This window comes from Scardinius erythrophthalmus (assembly GCF_964197995.2).
Source record: "Scardinius erythrophthalmus genome assembly, chromosome: 25".
NCBI lineage: Eukaryota > Metazoa > Chordata > Actinopteri > Cypriniformes > Leuciscidae > Scardinius > Scardinius erythrophthalmus.
Genome location: NC_138245.1, coordinates 8,079,883 through 8,103,593, shown reverse-complemented (window position 1 = coordinate 8,103,593; position 23,711 = coordinate 8,079,883). Strand labels below are relative to the sequence as shown.

Genomic DNA, 23,711 nt, shown 5'->3' with positions numbered 1-23,711 from the left:
ACAACTAACACCTCATAACATTTCTATTAAGTGTGCATCTTGAGACAAAACAATGGCACTGGCATATTTTAAAATGTATCAGTGTTGATTTCAGCTGCTCAAACAGGCATTTTAGTCTGGGACTAGGTTTAAAGCTTGTCTGTGAAACCGGCCACGTATAGCGTAAATGTATACTATAACTGCAGTAAATATCACTGCTGAAACTGCAGTGATAATAAATTATTGGACTTTTATTTTGACAACTTCCGCTTTCACCTGGAAGTACAACAGTAAATGGTTCGCACTTCGCAGACCACCTTGTGCTGCAAAGAAGATTCACAACAAACATTCGTGATTTAAGACCTCAGCTGATTAAACTTTACTCGAGATTATAAGGGCTGATCAGTCGTTCAGCTGACATGGTAAGCGAACGTCTATAAACTCGCAGATTAGTCAAACTGAAGTTCAGTTCCTGTGTTTAGTAGAGAAGTTGTAGCTTACTGGTCTGCATTCTCGAGCGCGCCCTAATGTAGTGTCGTATATCGACGAACATCTTTTAGCTTTGCGGTAGACGTAGAACCGTGTTTTAAGTAATCATTTACTTATTGCTTCAAACATAATATACGTTACAAACCACTACAGAACCCACTGATATATAGATAAATATTATAGATCAGTGGAGCACAGACACATGCGATGCGCTTTAGTAGTCAACAGAATATGGGGTTTCAATTCAATGTCAGCTAAAGAGAAGCAATATAACACTTTTATTGTACGGTATATAACTTATTCCCATTACTAAAAAAAAAAAAAAAAAATTTAAAGATGAATGGTGCATTGTTCACTCCCTTACGAAAATTAACCATGGTTTTGCTATAGTAAAGTGTAGTAACCATGATTTCTTTTTCGGTGGATTGATTACTATTTGTTTTTCAATTAACTTAGGCTATCTCAACAGCTTTAAAACTACTGATATTTATAGAAATGTGTTTATATGAAAGGTTTCAAACCTAAAATTATGTCATAGTACTATAGGCTATATAGTTTTAAATGTGTTGTTATTAGACACCATTTTAAATAGTTTTCTTAGTCCGTTCATTTGTTCAGACAGTTGCACCAGCTGACATTTTGGGCGTTTAAGATAACAAAACATTAAATAATTTATAAGCTATTATTTAAATGTACTAAAGGCTTTAGGCTATAGAATAAAGGGATGTATGTCATGAATTTATAAAATAATTTTAAAAGGAAATGTGCATTTGGACACAAAAATATGCAGTCATATCATTGACCCAGTTACCATGGTTTAATAACCTTTTTTGTGTGGTTAATTTTCATAAGGGTTGTCAGTAGATTTTGGACTTGACACCAGAAGAAAAAAAAAGTCTAAAATCTAAAGATTCAGATTCACCACCTTTACTGGTTGATGTCTTCTCTCCTAGCTCCCGTTATCTTTACTGAAGACAGCACAGAACCACCCGATGGTGAGTATGAGGCAACTCCCATTATGTTTTGTGCAACTTTATCATAGCCATGTCCTTGAGTAATACTACATGCCATGGTCTTTGCAGTTTTTGGAATATAGTACAGTAGCAATACCATAGTACATGTAGGCTATAGTCATCATTCAGTATCGAGGTAGTCCAATAGTAAATATCTCATTACTTTTCTTCGTAGAGAAATGTATTTATTTTATTATTAATAATATATAGTACATTCCAGACAACTTTCAAGATGATGTACTTGTAAGTATTTAACTTCAGTATAAAGTCAAGTCATAAACTATAAATGTGATTTAAACAAAGAGTGCTTGCTGAATTCACTGAAAAACTATACTACCCAAAATCATGAAAAGCTAGCCACCAATCAATCAGAAAAGTCACTGTTGCCATGGGAATGGAAATTCTAGCATTGCATTGGCCATCCACTCCCATAAAGCATTGAAAATTATGGAAGGCCTCCCATCACTCTTAATCAACTAATATATCTGAATATTTTACAATAACCAAATATATTTTCAGTAATTTAGTGTTGTACCATTTTTTTTTTTTCTTCACATCGAAGTTTGCAATGTTTTCTGGTGATTCTGGTTGGTTTAGTTAAAGGCTTAAAACAATTAATTGAATCTTTTTTTTTAAATGCCTATGGTGAAAATGAGAAAAAGAACCCCTGAAAAGGAGGCATTCAGTTTTATGCTGTTTTATAAGGGAAATTAAACCCAACTAACGTAACCAATAAAAAGTAATGGCAATTAAAAAGTTTACCTGTTTCTTAATTTAGTCTGCTTTTGTTTTCAGCTGGTGGAGTTAAAGAATGGTGAGACGTACAATGGCCATCTGGTCAGCTGTGACAACTGGATGAACATCAACTTGAGAGAAGTTATTTGCACTTCAAGGGTAATTAAATCTTCATTCCTCGAGATGAGGGGTTCTTTGAATATTATTGATTGCATAAACATGATTGAGCGATTATGGCATTTGTGTGTGTGCTGAAATGTAAAGGTTATTTCTGCCTGCTGATTTTGATTTGCAGGATGGAGATAAATTTTGGAGGATGCCTGAATGCTACATCAGAGGAAGCACTATTAAATACTTACGAATCCCTGATGAGATCATAGATATGGTGAAAGAGGAAGTACAATCAAAGGGACGCGGCCGGGGAGGTATGCAGCAGAACAAGCCACAGGGAAAAGGCAGAGGAGGTGGACCTGGAAGAGGTGGTGGAACCGGCAGAGGTAAGACACATTTCAAAGCCCTTGTTAAAGGAATAGTGTGACAAAAATGGTGGGTTAACTTAAATGTTGCGGTTATAATTTTTGAAATGCATATACACTAGTGATGCACGGATCACGGTAATATCTGCATTCCAATTTATTGCGGGTGGATGAGGTAAATCATAATGTGTTCATTTTAATAAAGTCAAAATCTCATTTCACTGTAAAATGCAACAAACGTGTGTCACTGTTTTACTTTCATTTTCAACAACAACGTATTTTACTTCAGTCAAAATCAATCCAACATATTAGAGCCCTGCACGGGCCAAAACTCCAGCCCTAACCCGGCCCTGGCCCGTGGTGTTCAAGCCCTACCCGGCCCCAGCCCGACAACGGCTGCAATTTTTCAGCCCGGACCCGACCCGAGACCAACATCAATATCACTTTAAGCTCTCTCTGACGCGCGCTGTCTCTGCTACACGCACGTCACACGCTAAGGTAAACTTTTATTATAGGCCTGAAACATCATGCCCAATCATGCCCACAAATATTGAACAGACTGTCCATTAGAGAGAAGCATAAGCATGCAGTAGAGAATGTAGCGCTACGGGATCCAACCGCAAAACCTTTCTTTGCTTTTAAGTAACTGAAGAACAATGTTCAAAACAATGTTCAAAAATGAAGAACTCTTCACCAACTGGCTAATAAATAATATTAATAAAATAAAATAAAAATCCAACTGTCACCTGCTAATGCACGTGAGTGACGCGTGCGTATATGCGTATTGCGTTTGTGTTGCTTAGGCGATGTATAATATTTATAATATAATAAATATAACAATATTTCATATGTACTATGTGACGTGTGCTTTGCACTAGGGGTGGGAATCTTTTACCATCTCACGATTCGATTCGATTCCGATTCTTGAGGCCACGATTCGATTCAAAATCGATTTTCGATTCAAAAAGATTTTCGATTCAAAACAATTCGATTTTATTCATAATGATTTCTAATCAGGTTTCTGATCATGATCTACTCTCATCTGCTTTGCTATACAGAGTGACAAACATAATGACAGACATTAAAGTGTCTTTTTCACATTTATTAAGTTCAATTCTCAGGGAAGTGCCTTTTATCAAAAACATTGAAAAAATGTTTTTACTTGGTACTTTTAAAGCAAAGTATTTATGATGACCCATAACGAACTTACTTCTAATACTTCCTATATTAATTTTATTAATAAAACAAATGGAAGTGATTTGGCAAGTCAACTGTAAGGTTACATTTGCCAGCATATGTCCCAACATTGCTGAGAACCAACAGGAAAATATATGTGTGCTTGTACTAGCAGCATACTTGTAGTAAATTAATACAAACTTCAGCATATTCTGAATCTCTAGCATAGTAGCATTTAATAATAGACTTCTAACCAACATCCTCTTGTTATTTCCAATTAGCAATATAATCCTTCACACACAAAAAAAGGTCCCGACGGGCTTGCAGACCTCTAGAACATATGCCTAGAGCACCTCCCTAGGTCATTACATGAAACACAAAGGAAATAACCTAATGAGATATTGCTTAATAACTTAACAGATTTAAAGGGGCATTCCACCCATAGGAACATTGTTTTTTATTGAAAGTGGGTCATATATGTAGTCGAAATGTAAAATAAATTTTGAATTTGGTGCCTTAGTGACGAGGAAAGACAAAAAATAACTTCAGGACGCATTTGTATGAAAGACAACAACTCCCACAATGCACCACATTGCACAGCTCCGCAAGCCACTCCGACTAATACAGAAAGCGCATATCTGCCTATAAGAGAAATCACTCTTCCGTCTACAAGGCTAGCTACCACCAGAGCTAGAAATTCATTTCACATTCACACAAAATGTCTAGTTAGTTGGCGAACTCATTAGTGCATTACTCCTCGTTTGTATTTCTTTCGAAAAGGTGAATTATTGCATGGTACCGGGATGTTCAGTCAGAACATATGCGGTGCGAAACTAGGATAGTTCACAACACAAACGTCCGTATCCTCGTCTGATTCAGAGATTTCGTCCAGGAGAAATTGTCATCGTTGAAATTCTTTGCCGCAGACGGACTCTATCTCTGTGTTCATAGTTGCATCTTACAGTCTATGAGTTGCATAGTGAGATCACCGGCGCCACCAGTCCGCCCTAACCCGAGCCAGTCCGGGCTCCTCGTCCGCGGCAGGCAGGTCTTCTGCCTCGGCTGCTCTTCGCTATAATGCGGCTTGTAAAGGTAGCTACAAACACCTGATTCAAGCATCAGACTTCGAAATCATCTTCTATATCAAATTGAGTACTCTCCTCCGCTATTGTCATAACTGTACATCTGTCTCCACAGCGCCTGTTAGCTTAGCTTCAAACAAGATGGAGGATATTGCTTTCAGTTTCAGAGAGTAAAGTCCCACCCACTGATCTGTAATAGGTCTGTAGCGTGAGCGGGTCCCGCCCCCTGGGAAAGATGAGGAACTAGTGCTTGTAGTCTCAACAGAAATCCCCCCCTCTTACACTTCCTCCGACAATGACGCAAAATGACGATTTTTGCGTCATTGTGGGAGGAAGTGTAAGAGGTAAATAACGGATTTCTCCCGTCTCAGGGGAAAATGAGTGTTGCACGACCATTCAATAGTATGACTGGGTTTGTAACAATGCAAAGCTTAATGCAAATGGGTGGAGTGTCCCTTTAACTAAAAATGTACACAAGCATAACAGAATTTATTCTAAAAGAGTGTTTTCCAACATAATGATGGAAATAGAGGGTATGCACGTGACATCACCCTCGACCGGAGTGGCAAAGTGCCAAAAAGGCTGAAAATATTAAATTAATAAATTATTTTTAATATTTTAGTTAAATTTGAGTGACCAACCCGCAAAACAGAGGACAAAACTTCGTATGGCTTAATTTAAATTGATGGGCTCGCATACCCCTGTCATTCTGCATGAATCCAAATGTTTCCATTGGCGCGATGTAACATTTGCCTGCTAACCAATTCTTTATTTTGTAAACAAACTTGTACTTCACTCTTATCCTATTATTCACTAAAAAAAAAAAAAAAAAAAAAAAAAAAAAATGAATATGTGCTTATGGTAGTGGTTCGTCACATTGACCGCCACATCTGTACGTTTGGGATCGTTTTACTTAAGGTAATGTTAATTGGAAATGCAAACATTGCGATTTTGTGTTACAGTACAACAACGAGCACCATATGATGCCATTTACGGTGCATTCGGTCTCCTTGACAGGATATGAAAATATACTGCCAATAATAACCTCTGTTTTAGCTGACATTTATCACCATTTAAAGTAAAATGATCCCAAATGTAACTACGACGCGCTTGCTTTATTTTATCAAATGATCATATTTACATCGATTCATTTCACAATACTACTAGCCTTTTATTTAGACTAATAACTTTTTCATTCGAGCGAGGAAGCTGGCGTTTTGAGTTGCATTTGCTCATGCTGTTTTTAATGTTAACATAACATTTTTAATGTTGTTTATATGACTATGTGGTGTTTTTAAGATGCTTTAAGACAAACCATGAGCAAATTCACAAGTCAACACAATTGCCTAGTATTTTCTCCTTAAAACTGCATTGAACTAAAGAGTCTAAAGAGTCGTATCTGACGTATATTACGATGTAATGATGAACATACATGCCTTTCTCCACTGACGTCCAAAGTTGTTCAAAGCTTTTCAATGATTTTTAGAAGGCAGCTTCCTGACTGGCGAACGGGAACATGGTTTGTGTAACATTAGCAACACATTATTAGCTGTTTAATAACGTCAAGCAAAAGGCTAATCATATTAATTACCGTTATGCGTCTGGCGTTGTAGAGAGCGATACATAGACTAAAACGCATTACCATTCTGATACATCGGTTTGTATACGACCCTATAATTGAATGACGATCGATCATGGGGATTTGTGTAAATTAAAATCTCTTGTTTGAAGGGAGTAAAGCCTGTGTTTTCAGGCTATTAACGAAATGCAGTTTTGCCAAAGAAGAACTTTTACTTCTAATAAATGTTCATTTAAAAGCAGCCTACTTAAGTGTAATATGATACCATATCACGCTTAACACCCTGAGAATTCGAATATTTGTAATGTGACGATCGGGTGCAGATATCTAAATCAGAGAAATTCATAGGTTAAGTTGGGTGGCGGGTGGATGATTTATTTTTAACAGTGCATTCGGGTGACGTCAACTGTGCATCTCTAATACACAATTGATAGACTTTTTTTTTTCTGTTGTCTTTTTAGGTATTTTCGGTGGCCGTGGCAGAGGCATGCCGGGAACTGGCCGTGGACAGCAACAAGACAAAAAGCCTGGTAAACCACAAGGTGTGCAAAACCAAAACTAATTTTATAACAGATCCTTCCCTTGTGTGCTGGTATGAGTTTTACTCCTTTTAGTCACAAGAGCACCTCTTCAGGTCTCTGGATGTTCATACATTAACATCATTTTCTTTAGAGGCTCATTTACAAGCCTCAGTTCGTGCATCAAACTGTTCAGCAACTTTTTGTGTAACAAGTTTAATGTAAAAGTTAATGTCATGTGAGTTTTTACCCAATATCTGATACTTATTGTCATCTACTTTCTCAGTTTGATCATCAACCGAAAAGAAGTGAATTTATTTTGGAAATGGACGTCCTGGATCTCCGAAGGTTTTTAATTTGGGCAAGCTGATGTAAAGATGCTTTTCCATTTTCTTCAAACTGGTTTTATTTCTGTTCACTCACATTTTGGTGCATGTTTTCACATTTGCTCTTAAGTTTGTTTGTTTTTGTGTTTTTTTTTTAAATACAACCATGGTGTAACTTGACTTGTGCACTTGTGAATAAACAATTTTTGTTAAATATTGCAATTGCTGTTAATATGTGTGTCAGCACTCCATTACATCTAAACAACTGGAAACAAGTTGCATGTATTAAACAGTTTAATCTTAGGTAACTGCTGAAAAACTCTTGGCAAGCCATTTTCATGTTGGCCTTCCAAAAATAGTCTTTAATATTTCTTTGCCTTAGTTTTGGAGATCTCTAGATTGATAAAAACACATTATTTTTGGGAAGCCATCATGAAATTGTCTTGCCAAGAGTTGTCTCTGAGATTAAACTGAGATTAGCAGAAAGGTTTACCAGTTACCGCACTTTTTGAACAATTAATTCCTATAACATTTTTTTTCACTTGTGATTTAAAAGATAAGGATTTTTAAAGATGATTTTTACATTTGATATTGAACTATTCAGACCGATATGTGAATCACTTCATTTTTGACTGAATAAAAAAAAAAAAATCTGACTCAGATTCAATATCGCTCACTAATCAGACATTGCCATGACTCGCAAGCTTGACTTTACACAAGCAATATTTTAGACCAAAGCATAATGACACCGCTCCTTGCGATTATGACATTAATACAATGTCAGTCCTTGCTTTGGTTTGTCAGTACGCAAATGTTTGAATGCACAGAATTGCTGCTCCATAGGAATTACATTTAAATTAAAAGTGCCTCTTCAACACACCTAATATCATTGTTGGAAGAAGCACATGACCCTCTAGCATTACTATAATCCACCTATCCAGTCTCCAAACTGTTTATCTTCTGTAGGGTTGTTGAAGCCCATCCAAGCTTCTCAAGCTACAGGCGGAACATTGGACTTTGACAGACGGCAATCCATCACAGGGCTCACACACAAATTCACACCTACAGACAATTTAGTCTATAATTCACTTATGTCTGGATTGTGGAGGAAACTGGAGGACTCAGAGGAAACCCATGGTAACACAGAGAGCATGTAAACTCCACACAAAAAGGCCTCCTGGCTCAGACAGGATTTGATCTGTGCACTGCTTCCCACTGATCCTATACATATACATATATATAGGCTATATATATTATATAAAAATATATATAAACTTTGTGTAACATTTTATTAGAATCTCTTTGTTTTATAATTAGACTTAGATTAAGATCTGATCTCAATGGAGGCAAAACTTAGGCAGAAATGCATATAATTGCTCGTCAGGATGAAAACAAAAGTAGTGACAGATCTTTTCCGTATGTTGATGTTCATTTGAGTGAAACGGTTTGTCGGAAAACAAAAATGTAGGGTAGGGACTTCTTGCATTCTATGCATCAGTTGTTGATTTGGTTTTGAGATATGGGCAGATATCAAAAAGCTCTAAGGCACAATGAGTGCTTCTCAAACAGAAGGTTGCATATGTCCTCCTCAGCATTAAACGTTAGAATGCGACAGTCTAGTAAGTGCTTATGGCTGTGTCACACATGTTCCCGCCCCCACAGTCACGGCACAAAAATACAACTAAAACTTAATTTTGGAAAAATACTTGAATATCTTCATATTAACCTAATTGGCATTCTTAATGCAATACAGTGAATGACAATCGTCTGTGGTCCCAGTGGCTTACATTACTGGCTGTTTAGTGTTAAGTGATTACACTAAAACAAAGGATAACATGTATGCCTTAAACTCCGAAAACATTATTTTTGTCAAGTCAAGTCATCTTCATTTATATAGCGCTTTTAACAATGTAGATTGTTCCAAAGCGGCTTTACAGAGATACATTGTCTAACATTTCATAATGAATTCAGACAAGCTCACTGCAGACTTGTTTTCCGTCTGTTCTTTTTCGTGAATTGAAATGTGTGCAAAGGATTGTGGGTGAGATAAGGACACGATCGGATACACTTGATGCATCCTGCAAAACAAGCTGAGTAAGGGATGCAAAAGTAAGGCTGCTTTCAAGGATCCTTCAAACTGAGACAGCCTTCAGAGCCGCTTGATGACGTGGCAACCGAGATATCTGGCCTTGCTAGGATGCATCCTTTCGTTTGAGAAGCACCCTATGACAACAGCTGATTCAGCCTTCATCTGGGAGTGCTGCTATTTTTAGGTCAACATCTACAGTTGAATCTTTAGTTCCATCTAGTGATTGTTTTTCAATGAAACCACATTGGAAGTCATTTAATTTAGGCCGCATGTCAAACTCCACTCCTGGAGGGCCACTGTCCTGCAGTGTAGCTCCAAAACACCTGTCTGGAGGTTTCTGGTTCAGGTGTGTTTAATTAGGGTTGGTTCTAAACTCTGTTGGAGTGACACCCCTGATTTAGGCGATAGGCTGACCCAAAACAGATGCAACATGGTCTCAAGTAAACAGCACAAACCTTTATTTTTATAAGTTCAGTCATTTTCACAACATAGACAGTTGATTTGGTAAATTTCACCACTGGACACTTTAACACCAAACCCCTTATTGTAAGTACAGTACATTTACTACTGCATATTAGTGTTTTTTTCCTTGTACATTACACTCAAAAATTCCAAAATAAAATAATAAAATAAAAATAAATCACAATGGAAAGCATGAATAGAAATAATTCTAGATAACAATGTAGGAAATGGAGAACAAACTCGTAGTGATGATAAACTGATCTGAACATGAAGCGACTACTTTATATGGTGAGCTGTGGTGTTAATAAAGATTCAGTCACATCTTCTCACTTCTGATTTCCAGGGCCATGAAAGGGTCTCACTAAGGTCCTCTATCTATTGTATTGTCTGCTCATTAGTCCTGAAGGAGAGAGTCCCACCTACAAACAATTTGTCCAGGGCCCCATGGATTTTAGCAGTGCCTCTGCAGATATCTACATGAAACTTTTTTTTTTACAACATGATTTGAGGTTTTAAAGAATCAACAGCATTTGCCACAAATACAGTCAAGCTTTTGAATTTCAGCAAACCAGCTCTACGGTAGACGTGACAGTCAGTCTATCTTCCTGCTTTGGTTTACAACAGTACGTTTCAACTAGGATTTAAACCACTTGATCACATTTCCATCACATCCTACAAAAAAATGGTCTGTTTATGTTAACAGAATGATAAATAATCTGCAACACATGAAAAGGTCTTTTCTTCAATATTGCTCTGTAATAAAGTGACATTCATTCACAAGCAGGCATACACAACAGCAGGTAAAGAACACCCTTTATATCCTCTTTTTTGTATTTTTTCTTCTTAATATCACCTAGATTTTTTTAAAGCCTAGAATTGATACAACACAGTTCACACATAAAACCAAAGACTCAAATGTATGTACAATAAGTGTTCACTAAAGGAAGACAGAATAGCAAAGGAAAGATGCAGGAATAATCAGGGAGGGTCTTACACATGTAAACGTTAATACTTGTCATGGACTTTTTTTCATTATAGTTGCAGGTGTGGTATTATACAGAGCCACATAAAATATTTCATAGGACACACCAGTCTAGAAAGTCTTTATGGGAAATTCCAGTCAAATTTCGTGAGCGTATAAGAGTGTTATTGATAGCAAGTAGGTTGAGCTTATGGCTCTGCTATAATGAAATTACAAAATGGCTGCAAATCAGACTCTGTTTTTGACTAGAAATATACTTGACTAGACCTAATGAAGCATTTAGAATGGAATCACTATTTGCCTAGATGGCTTTATTTCCTTCCATGCAAATGTACACCAAGGAATGTTTGTGTATGATATCTGGCGTTCAGTCCCGGGACTGAAATTACATGAGGCAAGGCAGTAAACAAGATACAATGTCACAGATACAAATAAGCAAGGTTGGTGACTCGCACTGCAAAGAATTACCATGAAAACAGCATTAATTGACTGCTATAACTTTCTTTATATTTGACTGAATTGGTCATTTTCAAAAAACAAATGATAAATAAATAAAAAAAACATTTTAGATATGTATCTCTAACATTATAATTTAAATACTGAACTGTATTCATTATGTACACTTCTGGAATAAATATACAGAAATCTCTTTTTTTTATATTTGTTCATAAATAAGGTTATGTAAGAGTACAAGAAAAGAATATGAAGTGAAATGAAGGCATCGAAAACTTAAAAGATTACTGATTCTGTGTGCTACACCAAACTTGGTCCTAATAACACACCCCTAAAATTGGAACTTCTTTAATTCTTTAAAACATAACACAGGCTTAAATCAAGCCTAATCGAATTCTTAAATGGTGCTATGGCTTTCCTTTTAAAATGTAATGGATTGCAGGTTGAATAAAACCATGTCAAAGCTTTAGGTGTTAAAGTGAGACATCAGAGAGGAGAGGGTGTGGCCAGAGGAGGCAGTAAGGGGAACTGAAGGTTTTGTTTCTTGATCTTTTTAAATACCTAAACTTGTTTTTTTGTGTGTGTGTATTGGTGCAAGGCAGTGCAGAAAGAGCCGTGGGGTTTTCAGCAGGCGCAGTCCTGGTGCGGGGCAGCGGGTTGCTCTGTGAGCTGGGGCCCCTGTTTGGCTCCCGTCACTGCAGGATCAGCAGCATCCAGGCTCTCTGACATCTTCTCGCAGATTATGTCTACCAGCCGCTCAAAGGTTTGTTTAACATTAATGTTGTCCTTGGCACTGGCCTCAAAATACTCAAAACCTGAGGATAAAAGAAGAAACCAAGTCAAGACTAAGGCCCTGTTCTAAAACCCAGTGAGCTGCCACTGACAAAAGCACCATTTCAATTTAAGCGCCATATTCGGCAGTTGTCAGGTTGAGAGTTGATCATTTTTACCATAGTTTTTATTTTGCTACAGTTGCCTTTGACAAGTTTTACAACATTGAGATGAAGAGGTACAAGAGTATCTTCGTAGAGCCAGTTTTGGAAACAAAAGCCATGTCTACTGTAATTCCATCAGGTGAAACTCGAGAAACTTCCAGAAATAATAAAAAATGAACTATAGTGTGTGCTTTTTAGAGTATTGCGTCCTTAGCTTAGCAACATGCTAACGCCAAACTCTACTGAAATCAATTGTGATTTGTATGACGCACAGAGGGTAAAGTAGAAAGTAGCTGCCTATGTAGGCAGTAAAGACAGCTTACTAGGTTTTGGAACCCAACCCAATATAGCTAATACAAATATCAAGCCATGAAAAAATGGATGCCGCACTTTCCAGAAAATAAGTTGCACGTGACTAGTCACATCGGGTCAAAATTGCATTGATTAGAGAAAATAAAAAAACACCAATAATTCACATCGGTGTATAAAAGTCACATTTTATTTTTACTTTCAAAAATAACGTAAAATACAGTGAATAAAACGAAATGTTACAAACATTATAAACACTATCAACATGTATTTGAGTTGTCCTCACTACACAATAAATACTTTAAACAAAACAAAAAAAAAAGTATAAAACAAACAAATTATACTGCCAGTCATCATAAACAACATTTATTATAGACACCAAGTCTAAATCAATTTTACTAATGCGAAAGAAAAACTACCGGCATGTGGGAAATGCGTTATAAAAATAAACTTGATAAAAAGATGATTTACGGTAAAAGAAAAACGTATGTTCCAAGAAAATATGATATATGTCAGCAAATACATTTCTCCCTGAAAGAATATTTGAAATGACACAGCTGTGCCAAACACCAAACATGACTTACCGAGATGCTCGGATAGCTGTCGGCCCCTCTCAGAGGCCACCACCCTCTCATCCTCCATGTCACACTTGTTGCCCACTAGAAGCACCTGAGCGTTATCCCATGAGTATGTCTTAATCTGTGTGGACCTGCGGGAGACCAGTTACACATAATTAAATCTTTGCTTGTTAAACACAACTTCCTCTGTTATATTTGAGGCAGAATGTTTCGCATGTTTAGTTAATTCACCAGTCTTGCACTGCGGCGAAAGACTCCTCGTTGGTTATGTCGTACATGAGGATGAAGCCCATGGCTCCGCGGTAGTAGGCAGTGGTGATGGTTCTGTAGCGTTCCTGTCCAGCTGTGTCCTGTAAAGGAATAGTCAGTAATTCACAAGTTGAAACAGGAACAAATGCAAAACCTATTTTTTACATTTAAAATATAGAGAATATGCGTTTGTTGGCATCAGCCAAGCCCTTACGTTAAGAACACACACACACACATATATATATACATATATATATATACACACATGTATATATATATATACACCGTTCAAAAGTTTGGGGTCAGTAAGAATTTTAATGTTTTTTTAAAATTCAGTTGTGAATTTGTGTAAAAAAAACAGTTGTGTACAAATTTTTTTCAAAATTCTTTGATGAATAGAAAGTTCAAAAGAACAGCATTTATCTGAAATCTAAAGCTTTTGTAACATTAAACACTACCGTTCAAAAGTTTGGGGTCAGTAAGAATTTTAATTTTATTTTTGGGGGAAAGCAATAAAATAAATCAATACTTTTATTCATCAAGGATGAGCTAAACTGATCAAAAGTTACAGTAAAGACATTTATAATGTTTGTTCTGCCCTTACTAAAATTTAGGTAGGACTTCTAGCTTGACAGACAGCTAACAGGTTCTTCAATAAACACCCAGGAAGCAGTAGGACGTTTAGGATGTTTTATCAGAAACACTGTGAAACTGCAATACAGAAATACAAATGTACATATTAATAAATTTGAATAGGTTAAATTTTTATTAACACAGGATTAAATACTACTTTGAAAAGCACAAAACACAGTAACACACTAAATTTACCCATTAATCACACATGGTTATAGAGCGATTAGCATGAATGCTAACTTAACATGGAAAACGCCATAGACAGGCTAACGCGATTAGCATCTTTACCATTTTTAACACTTTTCACACAAATATGTAATTCAAACGGTCTTTACTTAAGGTTGTCATGAAAATACAACTTTAACAATCACTTACAGACATAAGTTCTTCAGAATTATGGAGACAAAAACGTGTAAAAGATGATGAAAAGTGCTCAGCTGTGCTTCAGGGTTGTTGCATGCATTGAGAACTACGGCAAGTCTAAAGAGACAAACAGCACGGAGTTGTAATTCTTCTACCTGCTTTCTTAAAGGAGCAGCACACTTTCTTAAAGGAGCAGCACACTTTCTTAAAGGAGCAGCACACTCCCCGCCTGGTATAATATAGTATACCACTATGTCTCCCTGAATAAAAGAACAACTTCTGAGATGGGTCTTGAATAAATTCTAGCAGAACCTCCTTGAACTACCCTAACCTCCACTTGGCGAACTCTACCATCTCGGCCAGGAAACGTATTGACTATCAGTCCCATAGGCCATTCATTCCGCCTGGCTCCCTTGTCTTTAAGAAGCACGACATCTCCAAATTTTAAGTTGGGTTGACTTGTCTGCCATTTCCGTCTTGGTTGTAGTGTGGCAAGGTATTCCTGACGCCATTGTTTCCAGAAGTGATCCGCAAGGTTTTGGACCTGCTTCCATTGACTCCGGTAAAGATCCTTTAAGTCAAAGTATCCCAAAGGAGCGGTCAGTGAATCTGTTTTCTGTGTCAAAAGCATGGCAGGCGTGAGGACAGCAGGACTGTGTGGATCTGATGACACTGGGACTATTGGCCTTGCGTTCATTATAGCAACAACTTCGGCCAATAGCGTGACTAAGACCTCATGTGAGAGTTTGGGGGAGTGCACCTTGAGTAGCATGGCATCCAGAATGCGGCGAGCAACACCTATCATTCTTTCCCATGCCCCACCCATGTGAGAAGAGTGGGGTACATTGAAGTCCCAAGTACAGCCTTGTTCCTTGAGATAAGACTGAAGCTCTGCCTCTTGTGGTGTTATTCCTAGTTCTCTACAGGCACCGACAAAGTTTGTTCCGCGATCGGAACGAAAGAGCTTTGCTGGCCCTCTGATAGCGGTGAATCTCCTTAGAGCATTTATGAAGCTCGATGTTGATAGAGACTCCACTACCTCTATGTGCACTGCTCTTGTGACTAGACAAGTAAACAACACTGCCCAGCGTTTTCCTTCAGAAAGACCTCCTCTGGTGCGACGAGCACAAACTGTCCACGGGCCAAACACGTCCATCCCGACATGAGTAAATGGAGGAACTTGGGTAACTCGATCGACAGGTAGGTTGGACATTTTTTGCGTTTCTGTCTCGCCTCTTAACTTCAAACAAGTAACACATTTGTGTAGGACACTTGAAACCAGTCTCTTTCCTCCCAATATCCATAAACCGGCAGACCGAATGGCGCCTTCGGTGATGTGTCTGCCTTGGTGTGCGACTCGTTCATGGTAATAACGCACCAACAGTGTTGCAATGTGATGGAGTTTAGGGATGATTATTGGATGTTTCTCTTCCCAAGAAATTGCGGCAGAGGACAGGCGACCACCTATTCTCAACAAACCGTCAGTGTCCATGATGGGATCAAGTTTTCTCAGATGGCTGTGTTTTGACACACTCTCTCCTTTGGACAAATTTTTAATTTCCTCTTTGAAGATTTCGTGTTGTACACAACGGATTATTACAGTCCTTGCCTGTGAGAGATTGTCCATCTTTGTTTCGTCCAAAGTCTTAAAGCAAGATCTGACTTTCTGAATAAGTCTAGCTACTCCAAGGGTCAGTTGCTTCCAGCTGGAAAAGCGCTCGAATCTGTGCGAGCCAAGGTGAGCTTTGGAAACATTAGTAGCCAGGGTTGTAATCAAGGGACGCACATCTGCGTCCAAGTCTGGTTCCACAAGCTCGAAGACTTCCTGCTGAGACAAAGCAGCGTTATCTTTCTTTTTGAGAAAGGGGGGTCCACAAAACCAGTTGGTTTCCTTCAAGAGAGTAGCTGGTATGTCTCGTGTGCCGTGATCTGCAGGATTGTGTCCCGTGTTGATAAAATGCCATTGTTCGGAGCGTGTTGACTTTCGGATGCGTGCTACTCTGTTGGCAACATATACGTAAAACCTTCTGTTAGTGTTGTATATATAACCAAGCACTACTCTACTATCTGTGTAGAACTTAACTGTGTGCACCTTCATGTCCAACTCTTCCACCAACGTGTCTGCAAGCTCTACCGCGAGTACGGCTGCACAAAGCTCCAGACGTGGTACAGTGTGGCACTGTTTTGGAGCCAATTTGGACTTCCCCATGCAGAATCCAACCTGAATGTTTCCCTGATTGTCAACTGTTCTGATGTAAGCAACTGCAGAGATAGCTGTAGTAGAGGCGTCAGAAAAGACACAAAGTTCCCTGGATTGTGTAGAGACCAAAGAAACGGGTAAGTATGACCGTGGAATCTGAAGCTGCTCGAGTGCAATGAGCGATTCTTTCCAGGTCTTCCACCTTGTCTTTTTTTCGGCAGGCAATGGGGCATCCCATTCACAATACTCTGATGAAAGTTCTCTGACAAGTGACTTCCCTTGTATTGTTATTGGAGCCACAAAACCAAGTGGGTCGAACAGACTGTTGACTGTTGAGAGAACACCCCTGCGCGTAAATGGTTTCTCTTCTCTGGAGACGAAGAAAGTGAAGCTGTCACTCTGAAGGTTCCAGTTGAGCCCTAAGCTTCTCTGCACAGGTAGAGGGTCTACCCCCAGTGCTAAACCCTTTAGCTCTTTAGCCCGTTCTTCAGGTGGGAATGCCTCCATCACAGCCTTGTGATTGGATGCTATTTTGTGTAGTCGAATGTTTGAAACTGCTAACATTTCTTTAGTCTGTTTTAGTACATGAATGGCGAGGTCACTGGTAGGAAATGAGGCCAAACCGTCATCCACATAAAAATCTCTCAAGACAAACTGTTTTGCCTCCAGGCCATATTCGTCTTCCTCTTGTAGAGCAGCTCTTCTTAAACCATATATGGCAACGGCTGGAGAGGGGCTATTTCCAAATACATGGACAGTCATGCGGTACTCTGCAACCTCTCTGGCAGGGTCGTTGTTCTGAAACCAGAGGAACCGCAGGAAATCACGATGCTCCTCGCAGACCCTGAAGCAGTAGAACATCTGCTCTATGTCTGCTACTACCGCAACCGGTTCTTTGCGGAAGCGAGTAAGTACCCCAAGGAGCGAGTTGTTTAAATCAGGGCCGCTCAAAAGGATGTCATTCAGGGAAATACCATCATGCTTAGCACTGGAGTCAAATACAGCTCGAATCTGACCTGGCTTGCGTGGATGGTAAACCCCAAAAATTGGCAAATACCAGCGTTCTTGGTCTCGGGGGAGCAGGGGAGCTGGTTCTGCATGTCCTGATTCAAAGATTCTCTGCATGAATGCAAGCATATGTTCTCTCATTTCCTGACTTCTTTCCATCCTACGGCGTAGTGTCTTGAAACGGTTTTCTGCTTGTACTCTATTGTTGGGAAGTTTGCGCCTTGGTTCTCTGAAGGGCAATGGAGCCACCCAACTGTTTGAGTCGTCCATAAACATCTTTTTGTCCATGATTTCCAGAAAGATCTTATCTTCCACAGACATAGCAGGCTTGTCATCCTGGGCCGTTTGCTGGAAGACTCCTTTACCAAGACAATCCGTTTCACTAAACAGGTTGTCAACATCTGCGAGATGTGCAACTCCAGGTTGAAGTACTTGAACATCCACCTTCTCTTTGATGTGAAGCTTACTTGGACAAGGATCAAAAAGAGATGGACGGCCGTTACTCAGTATGTTAGTCTTGTAGACACTGATGGAATCTGGTTTGTGAGCTGACCCCAAACACACTTCTCCTATGATAACCCAGCCCAGATCGAGTCGTTGGGCATAGGGTGCGTTATGAGGTCCGTTGCACTGCTCTCGGACTTTATGCACTCTTGGTACATCACGTCCGAGTAGGATAAGGATGGCTGCTGTGGGATCGAGTGGAGGGATCTTGCCCACAACGCTTTTGAGATGAGAATAGTGTTTGGCGATCTCTGGCGTGGGAATTTCCGACCTATCATCCGGCAACATATCACATTCAATCAGAGATGGGAGTGGGATCTGAGTCTTACCATCTAAAGACTCCATGACGAAGTTGTTAGCTCGTCGCCCTATGGTATCAATGACTCCTGAGCATGTCTTCAATGTGTATGAAGCTGAACCTTCCTTGATGTCAAAGAGCTCAAAAAACTCACTTCTTGCCAAAGATCTGTTACTCTGTTCGTCGACAACAGCGTAGGTTCTCACAGCTCTTTCTCTGTGGCCTACTGGGTAAACACTGACAAGACAGATTTTTGCACATGACCTTGACCTGGAAGCAGTCCCACATATGTCTGTGCATTTGGATGTGATAGCTAAAGAGGCTCCTTCTCTTTGCTCCCCGCCTTGATCTTTCACCATTACAGGGGCTCCAAAAGTCCACGGAGCTGGTCCCGGATGAAGTGCTGTTGGGTGACTATCACTATTGCACTCTCTGCATTGAATGTTTTTGTCGCAGTTCTTGGCTAGGTGACTGGATGAAGCACAACACCTGTAACAGATGTTCTTGTCCCTAAGGTAGGTTTTTCTCTCATCCAAAGGTTTGCTTCGGAAACCACGACACTTCCTCAGGGGATGTGGTTTGAGGTGTAGGGGACACTGCTTGTCTAGGTCGATCGGTGCTTTTTCTCCCGAGTCGTCTTGATGGTTGTCAGTGTCTACTGAGACGTCCGTCCTCCTGACAGAAACAGGTGTTTTTAAGTTTTGTTTAAAGGGTCTTTCAGTTTTGTTCATGCTTGGACCAGTAAGTAGTGCGAAACTCGGGTCGTTCAGAATCTTGGCTTGGTCACAGACAAACTTTGCAAATATAGAAAATGGTGGGTATGGAGCTCTGTAGGCTTCTTTGTAACGCGATGCTAGAGAGACCCACTTGTCATGCAGGGAGTATGGCAGTTTCTGAACAATTGGAGTGATGCCACGAGATGTATCCAAGTAACTGAGCCCAGTTAAGAAGCCATCTGCTCTGGCGGCCTCTAGCTCCAAAAGAATGTCTCCAAATTCTCTCAGCTTTTGATTGTCTCTGTTGCTTATTTTTGGAAAATCCTCTATTTTCCTGAAGAGAGCATTTTCTATGGCTTCCGGCGATCCAAAGCAGTCCTCCAGCCTTTGCCACACCATATTCACACCCGCTGCTGCATCATGGATATGAACCGCTCTTATCCTCCTTGCCTGCTCGGAAGATTTTGGTCCCAGCCATTTGCAAAGGAGATCCAACTCCTCTCTTGGTGCTAGGTGTAGGCTCTCTATAGAGCTGTAGAAGGATGCCTTCCAGGCCCTATAGTTCTCTGGTTGGTCGTCGTACTTTAGTAGCCCTGAGCTCACCATTTCGCGGCGTACCAAATACTTGGCTAAATCTGACATAGCTGCTGAACCAGACTCGGGCTCTCTGGAAGCAAAGGTTGAATAAGGCTGAGAAGGTTGGCCATGGTTGCCTGATAGTGTAGCCATGTGTGAGTGATCTCTGTGGCTAGAACTTCCTCGTAGTGCAGATGAATGATATGGATGCTCAAAGTCGTACAGAGCGGACTTATATGGACTTTGATGGTGGCAACTCGATGGAGCTTGTTCTTGAATGAATGTGTATGGAGTGGGTAATTCCTGAAACTCGTGGTCGCTGATTTCATTTGACTGCGTGGTACCCTTCTCCATGCTTCTTTTAACTGGCTCACCAACTTTCATTGCTAGCTGGCGTGTTGGTGTTGGCACCGATTCTTGGGGTTGCGAGTCATGGTGAGAGTGGTCAGATTTTGGATTCGTTGCAAAACACTGCTCAACGCATTCACTCTTTAAGCTTATGCGATCAGGATCCCCTACTTCGTTCTCAGCGGCTGCCTCTAAAACTTCAGCTTCAGCATTGGCAGCTGCAGCAGCACTCTCTAGTCGCAGAGTGTGGAGATTTGCTTCAAGCTCTGCTTTTTTCCTAGCAGCCACAGCTGCAGCTTTCTGTTGTTCTTCCTCGATATATGCTTGTGCTTTAAGCATGTCTGCTTCTTTTTGAGCGAATGATGCTTGAGTGCGAGCAGCCTCTGCCTTCGCACGTGCTCTGGCTGCTATAACACTTGCTGAAGAAGACCGGCTGCTACGTGAAGTGTTAGAGCATTGGGATCGTATCTCGAGATCTTCCATAGTGAAGGCAGCTTTATTGAAGATTGCTGTGCATTTCCACGTGGCAACACGTTCCAGATGTAACCCGTCGAATTAGTGTCTTTTCACTGTTCTGCCCTTACTAAAATTTAGGTAGGACTTCTAGCTTGACAGACAGCTAACAGGTTCTTCAATAAACACCCAGGAAGCAGTAGGACGTTTAGGATGTTTTATCAGAAACACTGTGAAACTGCAATACAGAAATACAAATGTACATATTAATAAATTTGAATAGGTTAAATTTTTATTAACACAGGATTAAATACTACTTTGAAAAGCACAAAACACAGTAACACACTAAATTTACCCATTAATCACACATGGTTATAGAGCGATTAGCATGAATGCTAACTTAACATGGAAAACGCCATAGACAGGCTAACGCGATTAGCATCTTTACCATTTTTAACACTTTTCACACAAATATGTAATTCAAACGGTCTTTACTTAAGGTTGTCATGAAAATACAACTTTAACAATCACTTACAGACATAAGTTCTTCAGAATTATGGAGACAAAAACGTGTAAAAGATGATGAAAAGTGCTCAGCTGTGCTTCAGGGTTGTTGCATGCATTGAGAACTACGGCAAGTCTAAAGAGACAAACAGCACGGAGTTGTAATTCTTCTACCTGCTTTCTTAAAGGAGCAGCACACTTTCTTAAAGGAGCAGCACACTTTCTTAAAGGAGCAGCACAATGTTAGAAAACATTTTATTTTAAATAAATGCTGTAAATTTTGAAAAAAATGTGTACACAACTGTTTTCAACATTGATAATAATAATGAATGTTTCTTGAGCATCAAATCATCATATTAGAATGATTTCTGAAGGATCATGTGACACTGAAGACTGGAGTAATGATGCTGAAAATTCAGCTTTGATCACAGGAATAAATTACAATTTAAAATATATTAAAATAGAAAACAGTCATTTTAAATTGTCATAATATTTCACAATATTACTGTTTTTTTTTATTGTTTTTTATCAAATAAATGCAGCCTAGGTGAGCAGAAGATACTTTTAAAAACATTAAAAATCTTACTGACCCCAAATTTTTGAATGGTAGTGTGTATATATATATATATATATATATATACACACACACACAACAGTTTTTTCTGGTTCTCGAATTTGATTGGCTGAGAGCCTTTTCCAGCCCTGCTATATTCACACAGAAACAGCACTCTAACTGTTTCACCGTTTGTATCACTCCGCTAGAGGCAACTGTCATGGCGGTCGAGCAAATCCACCATATATATAAAAAAAAAAAAATACTACTACTGTTGTTGTGTCACGAAATGTAGTTTTAAGAGTTTCTTTAGGCGAGAATTTAGTTATTTATACCTCAAATATGTGACTAATATATAATCATAGTGCCTATTTTACAATCTGTTGAGACGCTTTCGCAGATGCGAGGTCCAGGCCGTCAGCAGCCGTTCAGCGCTCATGTACCCGCAGAGAACAGCATCATCTCGGCCAGTCTTTCGGGAATTTGCAGCTGGCTCTTATGTATAGGGCTGTCGTGATAACCGCAAAATTGTAGTACCGCACTACTGCCTGTTTTCTTTTATCATAAGGCTATACCCTTCTTGTTTTGAACTTCGTGCATGTGTATTGAATGTTAAATAAGTTAATAATGATAAGAAGACTGTTTATCATGGTGATTTGTACAGAGGCTTCGTGGATTTGCACTTAAGCCTAAACAGACAGTGAATATGAGAGAACGACTGAGCGTGAAGCCTAAAAGTTCATCTTTGAATATAATTTCATTGTTTAATATTATGTATCTGTATTATTATTCTTTATTAGTATTCATAATCAGTTGTATTATCTTATTAAGTTTAAAATGCACGAGTTAGACTATAGATTGCATGAACACATAGACACAAGGAGGGTAGCTGGGAGGATTATGTATTCTGCTTAAAGGTATGTGTAAAATGCAGTGTTCACTTAGCAGAGAGTTCCAATGATGATGATACTTCAAATGTGTGCAGTTGGTATTGTAAGACTTGAGAAATTAGAAAATGCCAGACAGTCTGGTTAAGGAGCGACCAGACCCTGAGAAGACAGGATCTTGCTGGAAATTACCATTTGAACTCACCAGAAACACGTGACAGGGTGACTGGAATAGTCTGCGAAGAGCGGGTCGGATGGGAATTTAGCCTGTGAGCATCTGAAATGTTATTAGGCTAAAAGGGATTGGTACAGCTGAATTGTTGATGGGAGATTAAAATTGTCAATAAAATGGACTTTTATCATTTGATCTGTCTTTGTTTGATTAAGTAAGAGATGTTTTTGCTATTTAGCACTAATAAATCTGTAATTGTGGTATGGATTTTTTGGGTTGAAGCTGGAATTGATAAAGAATTCCGAGCTTCTGAGAAAACCGAAGAAAGCCAATATAAACATTGCATCGAGTGTGAGGTTGGTATTTAGCGGAGAGTAGAGACACATTTGGTGAGTATGTCTAAAGTTATGGGTTGTCTGCCATCTAGGCGGTGGATTGAGTCCTTTGGATGATAAGAAGGGAGGTCTGTGATTGGTTATTTCGGAGGAGGGTGAACCGAAAATAAGTTTATGAAAAAATTGGATTCCGCTTATGTAACCCTTAATGGAACAAGCTTGGAGGTTCTTGATGCTGTAAGTTGAGATATAAATGAGCTAATAGTGAGAAGTAAAAATCGGGAAAAGGCAGGTTGTATGTGAGGTGAAATGACTTAAAACATCCCCATGCAGTTACGCAAGATTGAAGGGTTCTAGGGAAGACAGCGTGAAGAATAGTGTTGAGAGATGTGTCAAGAAGGGTTTTCAATGGGTGGTTTATGGGAATATCAACTCTGAATAATGAGGTTCTGGGGTTGGGGTTGGATCTGCTTCTGGTGCCAGCAGCCTGAATTTCTGAAAAGCAAAACGCGCGCGAGAGTCAGCTATTTGAATTTTGGACCCAGGAATGTGTTTGGCAGTTATAATGAATTGATCGCATGCTGAAATCCAAATAAGAAATCTTAAAGGTTGTATCAGTGATTTCAGGCCCAAAAAAGACCCAAACATAAATGATCACATTCATCTAATCTTTCCTAACGATCCGCTAGCTGCCCGCCCCATAAGCAGGCCGTCAAAAAAACGCGTCTCTG

At 39.3% G+C, this 23,711-nt stretch overlaps 2 protein-coding genes across 3 annotated transcripts in view; one reads left to right on the top strand and one right to left on the bottom strand.

The window, feature by feature from the left end:
- Window positions 1–157: 157 nt before the first annotated feature.
- On the top strand, window positions 158–7,591 carry lsm4 (LSM4 homolog, U6 small nuclear RNA and mRNA degradation associated). The gene is made up of 6 exons (XM_081357467.1): window positions 158–401; window positions 1,422–1,463; window positions 2,277–2,375; window positions 2,512–2,713; window positions 6,991–7,071; window positions 7,334–7,591. Exons 1-6 carry the CDS (start codon window positions 399–401, stop codon window positions 7,336–7,338), a joined length of 432 nt encoding a protein of 143 aa, XP_081213593.1. The 5' UTR covers window positions 158–398; the 3' UTR covers window positions 7,339–7,591.
- A 2,308-nt stretch (window positions 7,592–9,899) lies between these two features.
- Window positions 9,900–23,711, bottom strand: part of rab3ab (RAB3A, member RAS oncogene family, b) — a 33,019-nt gene continuing 19,207 nt past the window's right edge. For both annotated transcript variants that reach the window (XM_081357487.1, XM_081357488.1), the window contains exons 3-5: window positions 13,413–13,531; window positions 13,188–13,312; window positions 9,900–12,174 (exon numbers count right to left, since the gene is read on the bottom strand). In XM_081357487.1, the coding sequence (XP_081213613.1) occupies window positions 11,984–12,174; window positions 13,188–13,312; window positions 13,413–13,531 (435 nt within the window). In that variant the 3' untranslated portion in view covers window positions 9,900–11,983. The remainder of the gene's footprint in view (window positions 12,175–13,187; window positions 13,313–13,412; window positions 13,532–23,711) is intronic.